The sequence below is a fragment of the Pocillopora verrucosa genome, chromosome 13 (assembly GCF_036669915.1).
Source record: "Pocillopora verrucosa isolate sample1 chromosome 13, ASM3666991v2, whole genome shotgun sequence".
In the NCBI taxonomy this organism is placed as follows: Eukaryota; Metazoa; Cnidaria; class Anthozoa; order Scleractinia; family Pocilloporidae; genus Pocillopora; species Pocillopora verrucosa.
In genome coordinates, this window is record NC_089324.1 from 14260670 (window position 1) to 14275600 (window position 14931).

Sequence of the window (14931 nt, forward strand, 5' to 3'; positions counted from 1 at the left end):
TTGTAGCGACGACTGTTTTGAAAGCTATACCGAGAGAGAGTTAATGCAGAGGATTGCTTGTTTCAAAGGACTTTGGAGACAGCAGTGAGATTTTGTCAGTGGTGAGCTAAGATATAAACCGTTTTGCGCTTAATTAAGTTTATTAACGATAAGTATTGTATTACTTTGAAGAGTCGCTCCTTGTTAAGAACATTACTCGCTGTTTAATAAAGTAGTTGAGTTCGTGGAATTGTAGCGTTTTCCTGTCGGTAAGTTTATACCGTAACAATATGCATACTAATGTTAGGTTGTTAAAGGTTAAGATAACAGCTGTCGATAGTTATCCTCTTGAACGCATGTATATGACCACAATCCAGCATGGATCACCGTTCAACAATCGTACCAGGCATAAATTTTCTTTGTGCGATACGTTAACACAAGTTATCATACTAAGACTAATAGACAAGAATCTAGGGAAAATTGTGTCCCAGCAACCTTAGCCATGCCCTGAATAAGAAGCAGTGTTCCGTGCATGTATATGTATACATAAAGGGGGTAATTTTCTAAAGAAACTGTGGTGCTGCGTCGTTAGGAGAGTAGAACAGGAAATTTAGTGTTACAACTGAGTTGAAAACGTAAATTGACCACTGTAAAGAGTCTAAAGGCTGACGTTTTGTGCGTCTACAATTGCTCTGTTTTCAGCTCAGTTAACACTAAATTACATATATATATTTATATATACATACGTCGATTTCGAGTGCTTACGCAATTCAGCTTCCAAATCAATGTAAGTATCAGAGCAACTGAGCATCTAACCCTCCGCCCTCAACACAACAACAATCAACTAATGACAAGTTACGATTAATGTTGAGTTAGGGGAGGGGGTTGGTGCAAATTTGCTCAGGCACGTCTACAAGTTAACTAGTACAAAGCAACCCAACAATTGCAACCCAAGGAATTAATCAGAAAAAGGCGAAATTCATTAACAAAAAACAAAAACGTTTTGAAACACAAATCATTAAAACTAGAAACTAATAACGAAAAAGACTTAAATAAAATTACGTAAAAAGGGAGAGAAGACTGAAAGATGTTCTGAAATGACTGAACTTTGAAATGTAAGTTTTTAATGATAAATGAACGCAAAATGTGAAAAACAGCGTTTAGAATATTAGTTTGCGAGACGTATAAAATAAAATTTTTGAAAAATCAACGCTGAACTCTGATATAATTGTGTTTTGTCCTTAAAAAAATTCAAAACTAATATTACACTCAAATATAATTATACGTACGTATTAAGTAAAATTAGAATACTTTCAAGATAGTATCTTTTCAAACAGTCCCCGAAATAATTCAATATTTATCCATTTTTTTGGAGTGTCGCTGGATTCACAACAATTTAACCCAATTATACACAAGTTAGGCTTCTATGAACGAAATAATAATAAAAATATTATTAATGATAATATTAAATCAAAAAGTATGGATTTAAATATTAGTTAAATATTGTTCCATTAATTTGTACGAAAAATTCTTTTCAATTCCAGTATAGACTTCAGGATCGTTAAGGAACAGCTAGCTAAACTTCTGATTTCAAAAACTGAGCTGCCCATTCAATGGCTACTATGGTGTCTGATAACTCCTCTTTCACAACCACCCAATTCCCATTATGTGGGCCATTGTTGACCGCTTCAACTAAGGCGTCGTGGAGGCCTGGGAACGTGGCACTTGCGTAAGAGTTGTAGAGACTAGGGGCGAAAATTGAATGCCTACGAACAAAAGAATAAAGACGTTATTCAAACACTTGGGCCGCAAAGAAATAAATGAAAAGGACACAAGTACTACAGACAAGCGCTTACAAGCGGAGGCCCTTACGCGAGAAACAATGCCTTCAATTACGCACATGTGCCCGCCTTCTTTAACGCGTGGTAATGACGTGCTTGACGCGTACCAGCGAAAAGACTATCACAGTAACTAAAGAACAGTATGAGGAGTCCACCTGTTCTTATACAGAACACTGAGTAGGCCATATCAAGGAAGTAGCAGTCTTGTTATTTTGCAAAACTTTGAATTCCTAACAGACGAAAGAAATATTTCCTAAGCTCGCGATTGCTAATCCACCATAATTGACTAAAGCAAAATAAAATTCCTTTTTACCAGTAATTGGGCGTACTTTGCAGCGTAACCTTTCAGAACTTGAGGAAAGTCAATAGAAGATTGAGATGGCCCAACAAAAGCGAAGGATTGACATCGATAGCGATAAGATTTGTCACAAGATCTCGTAACGAAGATGGTCTCACGCATTCAGGGTCTTAGAGTGTCAAGTAGTTTGTCACTTCTTGCCTGACGGACTCGTCCATTCGCAATGTCTGATTTTATTACCACTCACCAGTAAAGAGGCCTTCCCGGCAGTCCTTCAGAGTTAAGGAAGTTCTTTTCCAGTCCTGTCAAACGGTCATTGATAAAGGAAAGCTTCCATGGGCTTGAGAAGAAAAGATAAAAAAGGCGTACTGATCAGCATCGGAGAGTTACATTTACTTTTACGAACTATTGGGCTGATTAGCCTTAAACTAGAATGTTCCATGGAAAGATCTGATGGGCTTGTGAATTCTTGACCTAAGGCTGGTTGGCCTGTGACTCGGATGTCCTTAACCCAAAAACTTTTGCTCCAACAGGGTTTCTCTTTACAAACATCTTGTGCATCTCGCAGCGTTGTTATTAATTTCGTCAGAGCCTTGGAACACGGGTTCAGGCGAAAAGCTTGAAGTTTGAGCTTGTTTTCTAATTAAATTTTTGATTTTGTTTTGTTTTCACTTTTGCTTTTTATTTTCAACCTATCAAATGGCACATTTGCTGAAAATATGAGAGAGGATTGTAGATAGAAATAGTAGAGATAATAAATTTTTGAGCTTGGAGAGAGGATTACCTCCCTTTGGGTCATAAATTAGCTCTGAAAAGCCAGACATTACTTAGGGACAGGGGGAGGGGAAACTTACTGCGATGGACTTGTATATTCTCCAGAAAGAGTAACAACTCTCCAGAAAGAGTAACAACTCTTCTAAAAATTTTTCTTTTAGCACAGAAAAAATATATTTTTTAAATCACTGCATAGGAAATAAATAATATAGACATACGATACATCACTTTACACTTAAGTGGTGGTGCGAAACTCTCCTATGCATGCCATGGCAAGGATAATTAATTCTGCACTATTCGGTCGAACCGTAGCCTACGAAAATACTCCTTTAACAGAGAGAAAAGGAGTTTTTACTTACTCATTGAGGTCTACATTGGCGATAAGTGACTGCATATTTTCAGCTCCATCTTCAAACTTCTTGACAGCCTTCTCCAAGTATTCTGAAACGAATAACAGAGTTCAACTCGAGGAAAATTTCTGCAATGGAAGTTCTGAGAACCCTAGAGAGTTCAACAAAATTTCTGGCCTTTTTCCTAAAAATTGCGCCATGCGAAAATAGACCAGTGTGAAGTCTTTCACAGACGACCTACACTTGAACTAAAGCGGGGAACTGTAAATTTGAGTAATTTACAGTGAAGTGCTCAGCCATGATATAGGAATTGAGGGGAATAAATACACTGATTTCCCAACGTATATAGAGCTAAAACCAATTTGCCTTGGTCAGTCGTGTTTCCCGCGCTTAACGCGCTTTCCTTGTTTTCATGTTAGGCTCCTAGTGGCTCTTTTTGATTTGTCACCTTTGTTCTGGTTTGCCAATACGATAAGTATGGTTTTGTTTTCTCGACAATCAATTAAACAGGAGATTAACGCTTTATTAATGTCAAGTTTCGATCGCAAAAGATAATTTCCTCCACGAAGCACTGTTATGCATGAAGTACGATTATGCTCTGAAGTACTATTATGCTCTGATCGGCTGATACGCCCCATCAATATATTTGTTTCGCTTTTTTTTCTACACGAAACGAAAGATGTTTGAAAGTCTCAATATTACAAAAGAGATGGTTAGCGTGCAGCGAGCAACCATCGAGTTATGGATGCACGCGGGAGGTTGCTAAGCACGAAAGAAGCGTAAGAGTCGCACGAGGTGATAGCCAAGTGTTACTCTAGCATCTTAGGTGCTTAGCAACCTCCCGCATGCATCCATAACTCGATGATCGCATGCTACAGGCTAACCATTTCTTAATTCACGCTCCAAATAAAAGCCACGACAGAAATCACAATGTACGTACTTACTTAGAGAAATTCCTTTTTGTTTGAGAGATTTTCCATATTTTGTATTTATGTCGTGAAAACCTTTGTTAAGGGCAACGGCGTAGTCCGAGCAGTTGATTGGCAGCACAGGAGTCTCAGCCAATAGGAATGCAGTACTGACCCATATTCGTGCGATAGCTAAGTGGGTTGTAAACTGCGGATCCACGAACTTCTTAACGTAGTAGAATGTATCATGGATACTGTGATATGTCGGGTACGCAGAGATGTTATGAAACTGGTACTAGAAAAAAAAATTGAGGAAAGGAATTGATAAAGAAGAAAGGCAACATTCTTGGTGGCCTGAGTTCCTAAACGGGGACCGTTTATTCTGAGTCGCAAATCAAAGTCGTGGCTGTAAGGCGCATGTGTAAATCCAATTTTCTTTTTTCAACAGGTAGGCTTCAATAAAGTGAAATGCATGTATAAACCCTGAGCGGAAGGGACAGAATATTCCACATATTTTTTTAAATGCCTTACACGTCTTTCCAATGGAAAATTCCACACGGAAATGACATTTTCAAGTGCAATAAGCTTGCGAGTATGCGCCGATATGCGTCTAGTTTAAACTAAGTAGTGCATACCATGTCAAAAACGTATCGGATATCCGCTGAAGGGACTCCAGCTCTTTGACAAAATGGAGAATAGTCACTGCCAGAGCCAAGAGGAGGAACCCTTGGAACAAAAAGATAAAGGAGAGATGATCAGACCGGAATAAACAGAAACGTTATGTCACTTCACAATAGGAAGCTTAACCAATCACGACGAAAAGAACGAAGAAGACGTCAACTAAACGCGGGGGGACTTGAACAAGAACGTCGTTTTCGGCGAAAAAATACTACGGGACTACAACTGGTGGAGTAACACGGTTCCTGTAGTATGGGGCGATTTGGGGGTATCGCTACTCCTCCGGGGTGGACTGCTGATCCATAGCAAGTTCCCCCATCCCCAGCAATTCGTCATATTTCCCTGAAAATTTGCTGGTACTTGGATACCATTACGCAAAAAGTAAATACAAAGTACATAAGGGGGCGAAATTTAATTCATGTAAACTGTTACTTACTTTGGATTCAGCCCATCTGCAGCTGGAAATTTATCCAGCCAGTTATCATAAACCGATTGTCTAATATCAATAGGATTTTTCACCTGAAAGAGAAGAGAGGAATTATCTTAAACTTTATTCTTATATTGTGGCAGTCTCTTCATCGAAATTCCTCAGCTATACCACGACCCTCTTTTCCAATAAGTTTAGGGTTCTAAGCTCCATTGGTGGAAAGAAATTCCCCCCTAAAAAGGCCATAAACGATCGATGTTTTAAACCGCCGTTACAACCTGTATGTGCTCAAGCACTCTCAAGATCTGTCTGATATATAGCTTTAGAGAGTTCTCATTGGCCCGGCCTTGTTTTTAACAAACACACATGTCAAAGACTTACCTGTTTTGAAGCGTTAAACAAAACCTGATGCAAGAGAGGGCTGGCTCTAACATAAAGGCTGTAGTTTCCTAGAGAAAAACAAATGACAAAATAAACATGTCAACAAAAAAACGACCCTAAAACTGCGGCAAGTCATTCCTTGTCGAGCTTGCAGTTTTTAGATAGGACCCTGGAGGAAAGGTGTTTTTTTTTTTAGCGTTTTACGGTCGTGTAGAGGCACGCGCGAGGCGAGTGTAAGGAAAGCGCAAAAGACGAGACACGCGTGTCAAGGGAAGTGCTGGAAAAAAATGTCCCTTCCTCTCTCTTCGCGTTTGCCTCGCGTGCACCGTGGGCTCTCCTCACTTTCACTACGCGTTCGACTCGCACTCACCTCGCGTTCGCCATGCGATTGTCTCCATTTGTCTGAAGTTTCGTTTCAAGTATTTAAGCCCAGGTATCAGTCCACTAAACTACGTACACATGTACATTCACGTGGGTCTTACCTCTAATGGGAGAATCAACATTCAGGTAAGCCACTGCTCTTTGATAAAGTAAGTGAACGTTGTCCTAAAAGACAAAAATTGTAACACGTTACTAATGATAACTAAAAGTGTATTTACTCTGAGACACTCCGAGCTAAAGAGAACTAAAAAACAAACTGCCTGAAGCGCTTGAAAACGCAAGTCACCAGGTTGCAACTGGCCCAAGTACAAAAAAAACACTGTTAAATTGATGACTTTTAAGGTTTTTTAATTATATGAAACAGCTCAAATCAGACTAATTATTCAATGGCAAGACATCTGTTGTACAAACCTCAACCCACTCTGTTGATCCCAGGAGACCATACTCCTCGCCTCCCCAACTACAGAGAACAATAGATCGCCGTGGTCTCCACCCTGAAAGACGAGTCAGACACCAATTTAGTATTTTAACTTCAAAGATCTTCTGATTGTTAATTCTCTCCTCTACCTGATACACATTTCCTTGTTAAGTAGTTACGAGAATTTGAAAAGAGATCAAGATAACAACTTCTGCATGATAAGTTTGAGTGTTCTCCTTACCTGTTACTGGATAATGGACGGATAAAGTAGGAAGAGGTTTCATGTCAATCACTTTTGGGAGTTAAAGGCAAGCCATATTTCATTTAGTTCGGCTTTTTGCGGCTTCGGTCATTCAGGTTGTTGATAAAAGGCGACCCTTCACAGAATATCAGACAAGATACACGCATGCAAATGCAACGATTGCACGCTTAAACAACAGAGGGGACTTTTAACACGCTATCTGCGTGTAAGTTCTGTGCCTCGTTGGCTTTCAGCTATGGCTTGACACGATTTCAACGAAAGACCGCGTTCCAGGTTTGCATAGAATATTGCGCGACACACTGACAAGTTGATCGTGTGAAATCACAGTACGCAGTCCTATGCGCCTTCAGATTGGTTCTTTCTTATGATGTATTGGAAGACAGACACATGGACGATGTTGATAAAAGGCGACCCTTCAAAGAATATCGAACAAGATACACGCATGCACGCAAATGCAACGATTGCACGCTTAAACAACAGAGGGGACTTTTAACACGCTATCTGCGTGTAAGTTCTGTGCCTCGTTGGCTTTCAGTTATGGCTTGACACGATTTCAACGAAAGACCGCGTTCCAGGTTTGCATAGAATATTGCGCGACACACTGACAAGTTGATCGTGTGAAATCACAGTACGCAGTCCTATGCGCCTTCAGATTGGTTCTTTCTTATGATGTATTGGAAGACAGACACATGGACGATGTCACCATACACAGTTTTTGCCTCTCTTTAACGTAAAACAAATAGATTCCATTTTGCCGTGCGTCTGTCCAGTAATAGATCACAGAAAATGGCAATTTGTGTTTAAAACATCAGTAACACACTCGGCTTCGCCTCATGCGTCAATTTTGGTTCTAAACACATTTTTACGTCATCTGTCAAACAGACGCACGGTAACATGGAACATATTTTGTCTTGTTACGAGCGTGGTATCATCTTTCTGCACTTAGGAACGCTATCAAGTTGATTAACCTTGTTTGTACTTATTCCCCAGAGCTCTGGCAATCTCCATCAAGGAGGCGGTTCCACTGGAAGGATCAATTCCGCCAAACACCCAAGCATCTCTGTGGTTTCCTAACAATACCAACCTGTCTAAGAATTGAGATTAAGTTCAGTTTGAACGAAAACGATTTTTATAGCAAAAAAATTTAAGATCTTATTTAGGATGAAGTCGACAACCTAGTTTCCTACAGCAGTCCAGTTCTGACCAGCTGTTGTACAACGCTGAGCAGCTGCTGAGTACGAAAAAAAAAAACTCTGCCTGCTCTACAGAGCTGAATAACGTTTGCGCATGCGTTTAGCTTTGGCGCAATTTGATTTTGCGTCTGTAGGGTAGGTTAAGTGAACCCAATATTAGTTATGAGTAGCTTTTCATCAACCTCTCTCAAATACCTGGTTCAAGTGATCCTTTTAAGATGGCAATGACGTTGGTAATGTTCCTCTGCGTGTGGTTGTTGTTGGTCTCCACTTCCACTTTCCTATGTAATCACACAAACATAAATTTATCATGTATGTAACAGAGAAGCTTCGGTTTTTCTCATAATATCCAGTTCAAATATAGTGTCACTGGTGCGCTGTGTCAAGTTTATCCAGTGCAACATTAGAGTTCATGTGATAATACCAATAGCTCAAACAAAAAACAAACATAAGAGGACGTATGTCAAAGGTATACTTTCAAATTATTTGAAAAAGCAAGTAACATTTTGGTGCACAAGAGGTTTCATCTATACTTTTTTTATCTGTACTATTCTGTAATGGTTCTTCACGCTACAGTTGAGTCACACCTCAAATTTTGCACCCTTTGAAATTAAACTTCCAAACCAAAATGATTTTTGCATCACCATTCTGTTACCAGTGCCATACTAAAACCAATACACCTTGTTCCAACCATTTCATTAGAAAAGACTGATGTGGATGAACCTTTGTGTCCTTCTGCTGGTTAATTTGCACCACTTTTTACTACCTAAATACCTAATACAGACTCTTTCACCCTCTAACCCCTTAAGTGATTTGCATCTGATTTCTCCTAACAGTCTCACTGCTATATCAAACATTAAGGGCATGAGAATATAGGAAATGATCACTGACCAAAGAGACTCCTGATTGTTTTAAAAACAGACTTGCCTTGTTGTTACATTAAGAAATGAGTGGTCAGAGAACAATGCGAAGAACATGCATACTGATGCTAGGGTGTGAAGGATTAGTTTAAATAAGACCTACAGCTGACTTACCAGTCACTGTAATTACCAGTAAATCCTGGTCCCAGTCGATAAGTGATTTGTAATCCTCCTTGCCAGTCATCAGGGGCCTTATCTCCTCCAAGCAGGCTATAAGAGTCAGAGCAGGTAAAATCAAAAGAAAATACCATTAACAAGGTGTGTCAAACCATAACTGCCACCTAAAATGGCCCTCACTAGTCCACTACTTAAACTTCATACACCAGAATTGATGATGAAAATTTGCACAGTTATTTAAATACCATCTTTGAAATTTGTAAAGTTACTGTTACAGTAGCAATTTCACAGTTTTGAGTGGAAGTGGATGCTCAACTCCACCTGTAGATTTTTCTCAAAGGTTGGTGAAAACTTTGTGGAACATGGGCCATATATACTAACTGAAAGGATAGTTCCATGCTTAAGGTGCAATTTGCCAAAACAACATGGCATCTTCAAAAATACCTGGTTACATACTACTTCTTGTCAGCCTTCTACTTCCAAACTTGCTAACAGCCCTTATAATCTACCTGCACATAGGTAGTTATTGGAGAAACTGGATAACAAGTCACGTTTGACAAAAATCTCAACAGACCTCAGAAAGTGTTCTGCATCCTCAGCTGAAATTGGATGAGCAGGAATATATGGCATTTTGATTTCATCTGAACTTTTCCGATAAATACCATCTGTTAAAAAAAGTCAAAAACTGTTTTTCACATTTGTGGAGTAATATTTTAATCATAAATCCAGAGAAGGTTAAAATAATCTCAGGAAACACTTTAATTCCCAGATCAAATTTGTAATTCTCCTGACTGCCAGCCATACAATTCTTAAATGTTAGTTCAAAGAATTTAGTATTAGATCAACTAATTATCCCCAAATTGATATTTTTCTTTATTCTCATCACTTACTTGGTTGGTAGTGAATTGATATTGTAAGGAGAAATTCTGTCTCAATCACTCATGGGAGTTTAAGGGTTAAAAGAGGTGACAACAAAAAGAACAGAATGTTTGGACAAGTTGGCAGTTTCAAGGGTAACTTGTTAAGCACTGGGCATGATCAGGGAGGGAAACAGTCCTTTTTTTTAACATAAAAAGATTACTAATATCAGGGTTTTCAAAATAAGGCAGCAACCAGCACATTGCACCACCTATTCTGGAAAATGCATTGGTTATTCCAAATACTTGTTGCTCCTGGAGCCCTTACATGCGGTAAAGCCTTTGACTGCTAATGGCACCTACATGTACTTTGTATTACAGTCGACCATGTTACATAAATGAATACTAAGCTGTCACCTTTAGAAGGATATCTTGGAGTGAGAGGATCACCAGTGCCCATGAGGATTGAACCACGCTGCACCCCTGATCTTGGTAGCCACCAGCCATGCGGAAAAAGATCCTCATCTGAGACAGGTGCAAAATCGTGAGGGTCATTGTATATCAGGATAGCTTTTGCTCCACACTTCTGTGCATTAGTTACCTGAGAATATGGAATAGAACTCAATTCAAATTAAGCAACCTGAACCCAATATTTTCCATATAATTTTCCATACTCATTATCATGGTATTATCTTTGAGAGAGCAGGAATGGTGTAATGGTAGGTAGAGATTGCATTACATAATGTAATCGCAGGAGAATGGTGTAAAGTCATTGCACATAATTCTTCTAATCTAACTATAAAATAGCCTCTGCCTTGAAATTTACCAAGATAATTTTGCAGCGTAACCAGAGAATTCTGTAATCTCTTCTGCCATAGCCCTTGGGTAAGGGTGCCTCTCACCACTGTGACTTGGCTTTGAACCTTACACTCAATGTCACGAGTGGGTTAAGCTTACTACTGGTTTATACCTTGATATTTTTTCTCTGCGTTTTGTGGTTTCCCACAATAAGATACAATTCTAATCTAATAAGGTGTATGAGTGAGTGAGAAGAACCACTCTGTGGAGGTCTACTGCCAAATCCAATTCATTTATCTTTGAGTTCATTTCCTATTCATTTATTTATACACTGACCATGGATAAAAAAAACCAGCAATCAGAAAGTCAAGACTAAAGAAGGGCCAAAGTGGGAGGGGGGAAATTGTGCATGTTCCACGTACATCAAAAATTGAAATATTGTATCGTGAAAAATCAGATAAACAACTTTGAGGTTCACATATTGCAAAGAGCATAAAATTCATGTGGTTTTAATTTTGTAATTTCACTGGTCATGAGAATTAAAAGCAATTCCATATCAAGCAATAACCCCTTCCCCCTCCCCCTCACTGAACTAAAACCACTGGACCCACCTGGGTGGGCCTCACCACACTACTCACTACAAGGTAATTTGGTTTTATCAACTCAGTTGATGACGTAAATTTGCCCACATACAGAGTTTTAAAGCTGACATTTCAAGCAATAGCCCTTTGTTTCTGACAAAGGGCTGACGCTCCAAATGTCAGCTTTAAAACTCTTTATGGTGGCCAAATTACATTTATCAACTCAGTTTAAAGGACTAAATTACCCTGTTATATTCTCCCACTGACATAGCATCACAATTTCTATAGAACTTACCCCCTTTATTCGCTATAAAGATTAGTTGTACAAGTCAAACGGCCTGCTTCTTATCAAGCCTTACACCCTGTATTGATCTGTTACCTTGTCACCTCTAAAGACACGCCCATATCTTGCGATGACAATCTTCCCAGAACAGTTGACGTTCATACTTTGCAGTAGTTTAAAATCTTCACGTCTTCCATAATTGACATAAACCAAGTCACCCTGAAAGGCAATACAGATCAAACTGCATGTAAAGGTTATAGTGACGTACATCAACCTAACCTTGTTTAAACTACAGTGTGGATTGCAATTACTTTTGATAAAAGCACAAGTTCTAGATTGTTTGGATGAGAAAAAAGGAATGGAGGAAAACTAGGCAATAGAATTTTGAAAAAACAATTCCTGCAAAAAGTGAAGTGAAAAGAAAAATAGAAATTTTCTTGAATTGAACTGTTTTATGGAGTGCTATCCTGAGTTTACAAAAATTCTGGCAGGAACTTGTATCAAGACGAAAAAAAGGCTAAATAAAAGGAGTGAATAAACAACATTAAAGGGCTCCCTGTGCTTTTCCCAGTTAATATTTCAGGCAGATTTTCTTGCATTCAAAGAAATCAAACAAGGGCCATACACTGATATACTGTAGATCTTATCGTGTACATGAAGCTACATGGGTAATTAGAGTCTTATTCTAATTGTCTACCCCACTGACATTTTTTTCATTAACATAAATGTCTGCTTTACCCTCCAGAAGCAGTGCTGTTCGAAAAAAATGTTCCATGCCTAATTCTAAGCAAAGTTTAAGAAAATAATGGCAAGAAAATTTTCATAAATCAGCCATAATTGCACTTCATTTGACTAGCACAGTTTGTTACCTTTTCTTTGCCAGTAGGTGAATAGCCACTGAAAGGAGGCAATGCATTAGATGAATTTTCAGATTCCTCCATAACCTTCTCCTTCTCAGCAGTTTGAAACCTAACTGTTCCACTTCCATCGTAAAGTTTGGCTCCATTAATTTTTCCTTCGACAGGGAAGGAGAGAAGAACATTATATTGAAGTAACTTGACCTCAAAGCCATAACTTTCCCATCTTTCCTTGATCCACTCCGCTAGTTCAGTATTTCTTTTAGAGCTCGCATGATGAGGATGAAGGGTCAAATTCCTGAGGGAAAAAAACAACGATCATCCTTTAAATCAGCAAAACTATGAGAAATAACTTTTTACACCCTGGTTGAATTCATTTGCAATAAAAGAAGGCTTAAGTCCGCCAATATGAATAAAACTCAGCATTTTTATTCAGATGCTAACTTTGATGAGCTATATAAAACTATTTTATTCAGTGCTGATTAAAAAAATCCTACCAAAAATGTTTCTTCTTAAAGTCACCTGATAATATCTGTTTTTATTTGACTCAGTTTTTAAAGTCTCACAGCATGTTCATTTGTACCCTTGTGAGCTACACAACATTTAATTCCTGAAATTATCACAATGGATATTTCAAGTGAGTTGGATTTGATTAACATACAAAGCACACTGTAAGAGTGAAGATGGTACACTTTTTTGTCATTTTATTCTACCAGATTTTTTTGCAGAAGTTTATTCTAAAACTTTGATCTTTAAGAGTGACTAACATCTAATTTCTCCATACAATATCACCCCTGAATCAAACATTATGGTCATGAGAATAAAGGAGATGATCACCAACTAGAGAGGCTCTTGATTGTTGAGCAAATTCTCCTTGACAAAACCCTTGGAAATGTCTAGGGAGTAGTATGGAGAATATGCATATCGATGTTAGGGAGTAAAGAGTTAAAGCTGACAGGGGACATTTCTGACCAAAACAACCGCAAGAATTAAAACATGCAATATTTTCATGCTTTATACAGAGCATAATTCAAGTCAAACATCTGAGCATGGCTAAGATATGACAACATGAATGATGGCTTAAAAATATATTTTCAACATATTTAAAAAATGTAACAATCATTTTTATCCCTTTAATTCCCAGAAGTGATTAACAGGTAACTTCTTCCTATAATATCCATACATTATCCAGCAAACAGGTAATGAGAATACTCAAAACTTATCAGGTAGAAGTTGTTATCTTGATCTGACACCAAATTCTCATAATTAATTTATGAGGAAATGTGTTGCAGCTAGAGGGGAGAATTAACAATCAGATCTTAGGAGTTAAAGGGTTAGTAAGAATTTTTTACTGACTGGAAGTCGTTTACTTATAGGGAGGGAGGAAGGGGGATTTGACTCGCAAAAATGGAAAGAAAAAAACTCATTTGGGCCCAAGTCCATATTGATGTATTTTTTAAAGTGTATTTCTAGGCTCCATCAAAAACTGATAGGAAGATATAAACAAAATCTGTGAATAAACCGTGCAGAAAAAGCTGAAACCTGGCTGCACCTTCGCCTAGTCATGCACGAAACGTACATGTCAAGAAGGTGCCAAAAAAATAATCTACATGCTTCGTGCATCCTCGATATGAGTCTATCTGCTGACAACCCTTCCAGATCGACTACATACTGTGTTACCAGCTGTGCGATAAGCAAAAATTTTTAAACACGCATTTCCATCGAAGTAGAGCGCGTCACAAAACCGCTTCCAACTCTGTTTCTGTGCATCACGCACAGAAAATAACTGATACACTGTAACAAATTTGCTTGGAGAAGAAACGATTAAAAATAAATTGTTTTTTCTCACCTGCTCTTATGAGAAAACGTCGATCTTTAAGCTTCAGTTAATCGTCAATTGATTGCTCTCAAAAGATGCAATAATGTAAATAGTTTGAACAAACCTTAAATTTCCTTTGATCTGATCTGCAGACATTTCTGCCAAGATATCCTGCAGTCGAACTTGCGAAGGTGCCGGGGACGACGGAACATCGCCACTGCCTTCTTTTTTACATTTAAATACAGTTTTTCGTACCATATACCCACCAATAAATGCCGCAGCTACAACACCAATTATTATTACAACGGCTGTTATTCGTATAACATTACACCGATTTTCCCCTTTATTTTTGAGAATTATCATGGGCTGCGCAAGGCTCTCCTCCTCAGGGTGTAGCTCCATTTTGGCATCGATCAGGTTAGAAGTGTCAAGCTTATCCATCAGATTACCCCTTTGTGGCCAAATTCAAAGAAATTTCAATTGATCCTGGGAATTTTCATCAAGACTGTAGGTTGCAAAGTCTGACGAAAACCAAATGTTATTGAAATTTGCGACCACGCCTTGTCACATATGGTTCGTTCTCGCGCGCCCAATCATGCATGCAATCGCAAATTTATCCAACATTGCACGAAATTATATGGTATTTAGATTTATCATGATTCTTTATATATAAGTGACTATTCCATTAAACACCCATCTTTTCTAATGCACGAGACTAAGCTTAGAGAGTTTTAGCGGCAAAATTTTATTTTTTCACTCTTCGGGGGCCTTCATGTCTTCTGGAACATATGGGGTTGATACATTGCCTA

At 38.5% G+C, this 14931-nt stretch overlaps 1 protein-coding gene across 2 annotated transcripts; it reads right to left on the reverse strand.

The window, feature by feature from the left end:
• Window positions 1-214: 214 nt before the first annotated feature.
• On the reverse strand, window positions 215-14643 carry LOC131770787 (glutamate carboxypeptidase 2). 2 transcript variants are annotated; one of them, XM_059086508.2, is made up of 17 exons: window positions 14247-14643; window positions 12316-12601; window positions 11543-11665; window positions 10202-10385; window positions 9502-9592; window positions 8925-9020; window positions 8086-8171; window positions 7666-7785; window positions 6429-6511; window positions 6119-6182; window positions 5637-5704; window positions 5265-5347; window positions 4786-4876; window positions 4187-4445; window positions 3252-3333; window positions 2366-2458; window positions 215-1745 (listed from the first exon to the last, which is right to left on the reverse strand). In XM_059086508.2, exons 1-17 carry the CDS (start codon window positions 14561-14563, stop codon window positions 1556-1558), a joined length of 2316 nt encoding a protein of 771 aa, XP_058942491.2. In that variant the 5' UTR covers window positions 14564-14643; the 3' UTR covers window positions 215-1555. The 2 variants fall into 2 exon arrangements, with proteins under 2 accessions (XP_058942491.2, XP_058942493.2); XM_059086510.2 differs by lacking the exon at window positions 14247-14643 and adding an exon at window positions 13141-13327.
• Window positions 14644-14931: the final 288 nt, after the last annotated feature.

Excerpts from the sequence above, each read along its gene's own strand:
- LOC131770787 (XM_059086508.2), bottom strand. The coding sequence starts at position 14,563 with ATGGATAAGCTTGACACTTCTAACCTGATCGATGCCAAAATGGAGCTA. Across the intron at positions 6,183-6,428 it reads GATCAACAGAGTGGGTTGAG|GACAACGTTCACTTACTTTA; the intron begins GTTTGTACAACA and ends TTTGTCTTTTAG. Across the intron at positions 5,348-5,636 it reads TGTTTAACGCTTCAAAACAG|GTGAAAAATCCTATTGATAT; the intron begins GTAAGTCTTTGA and ends CTTCTCTTTCAG.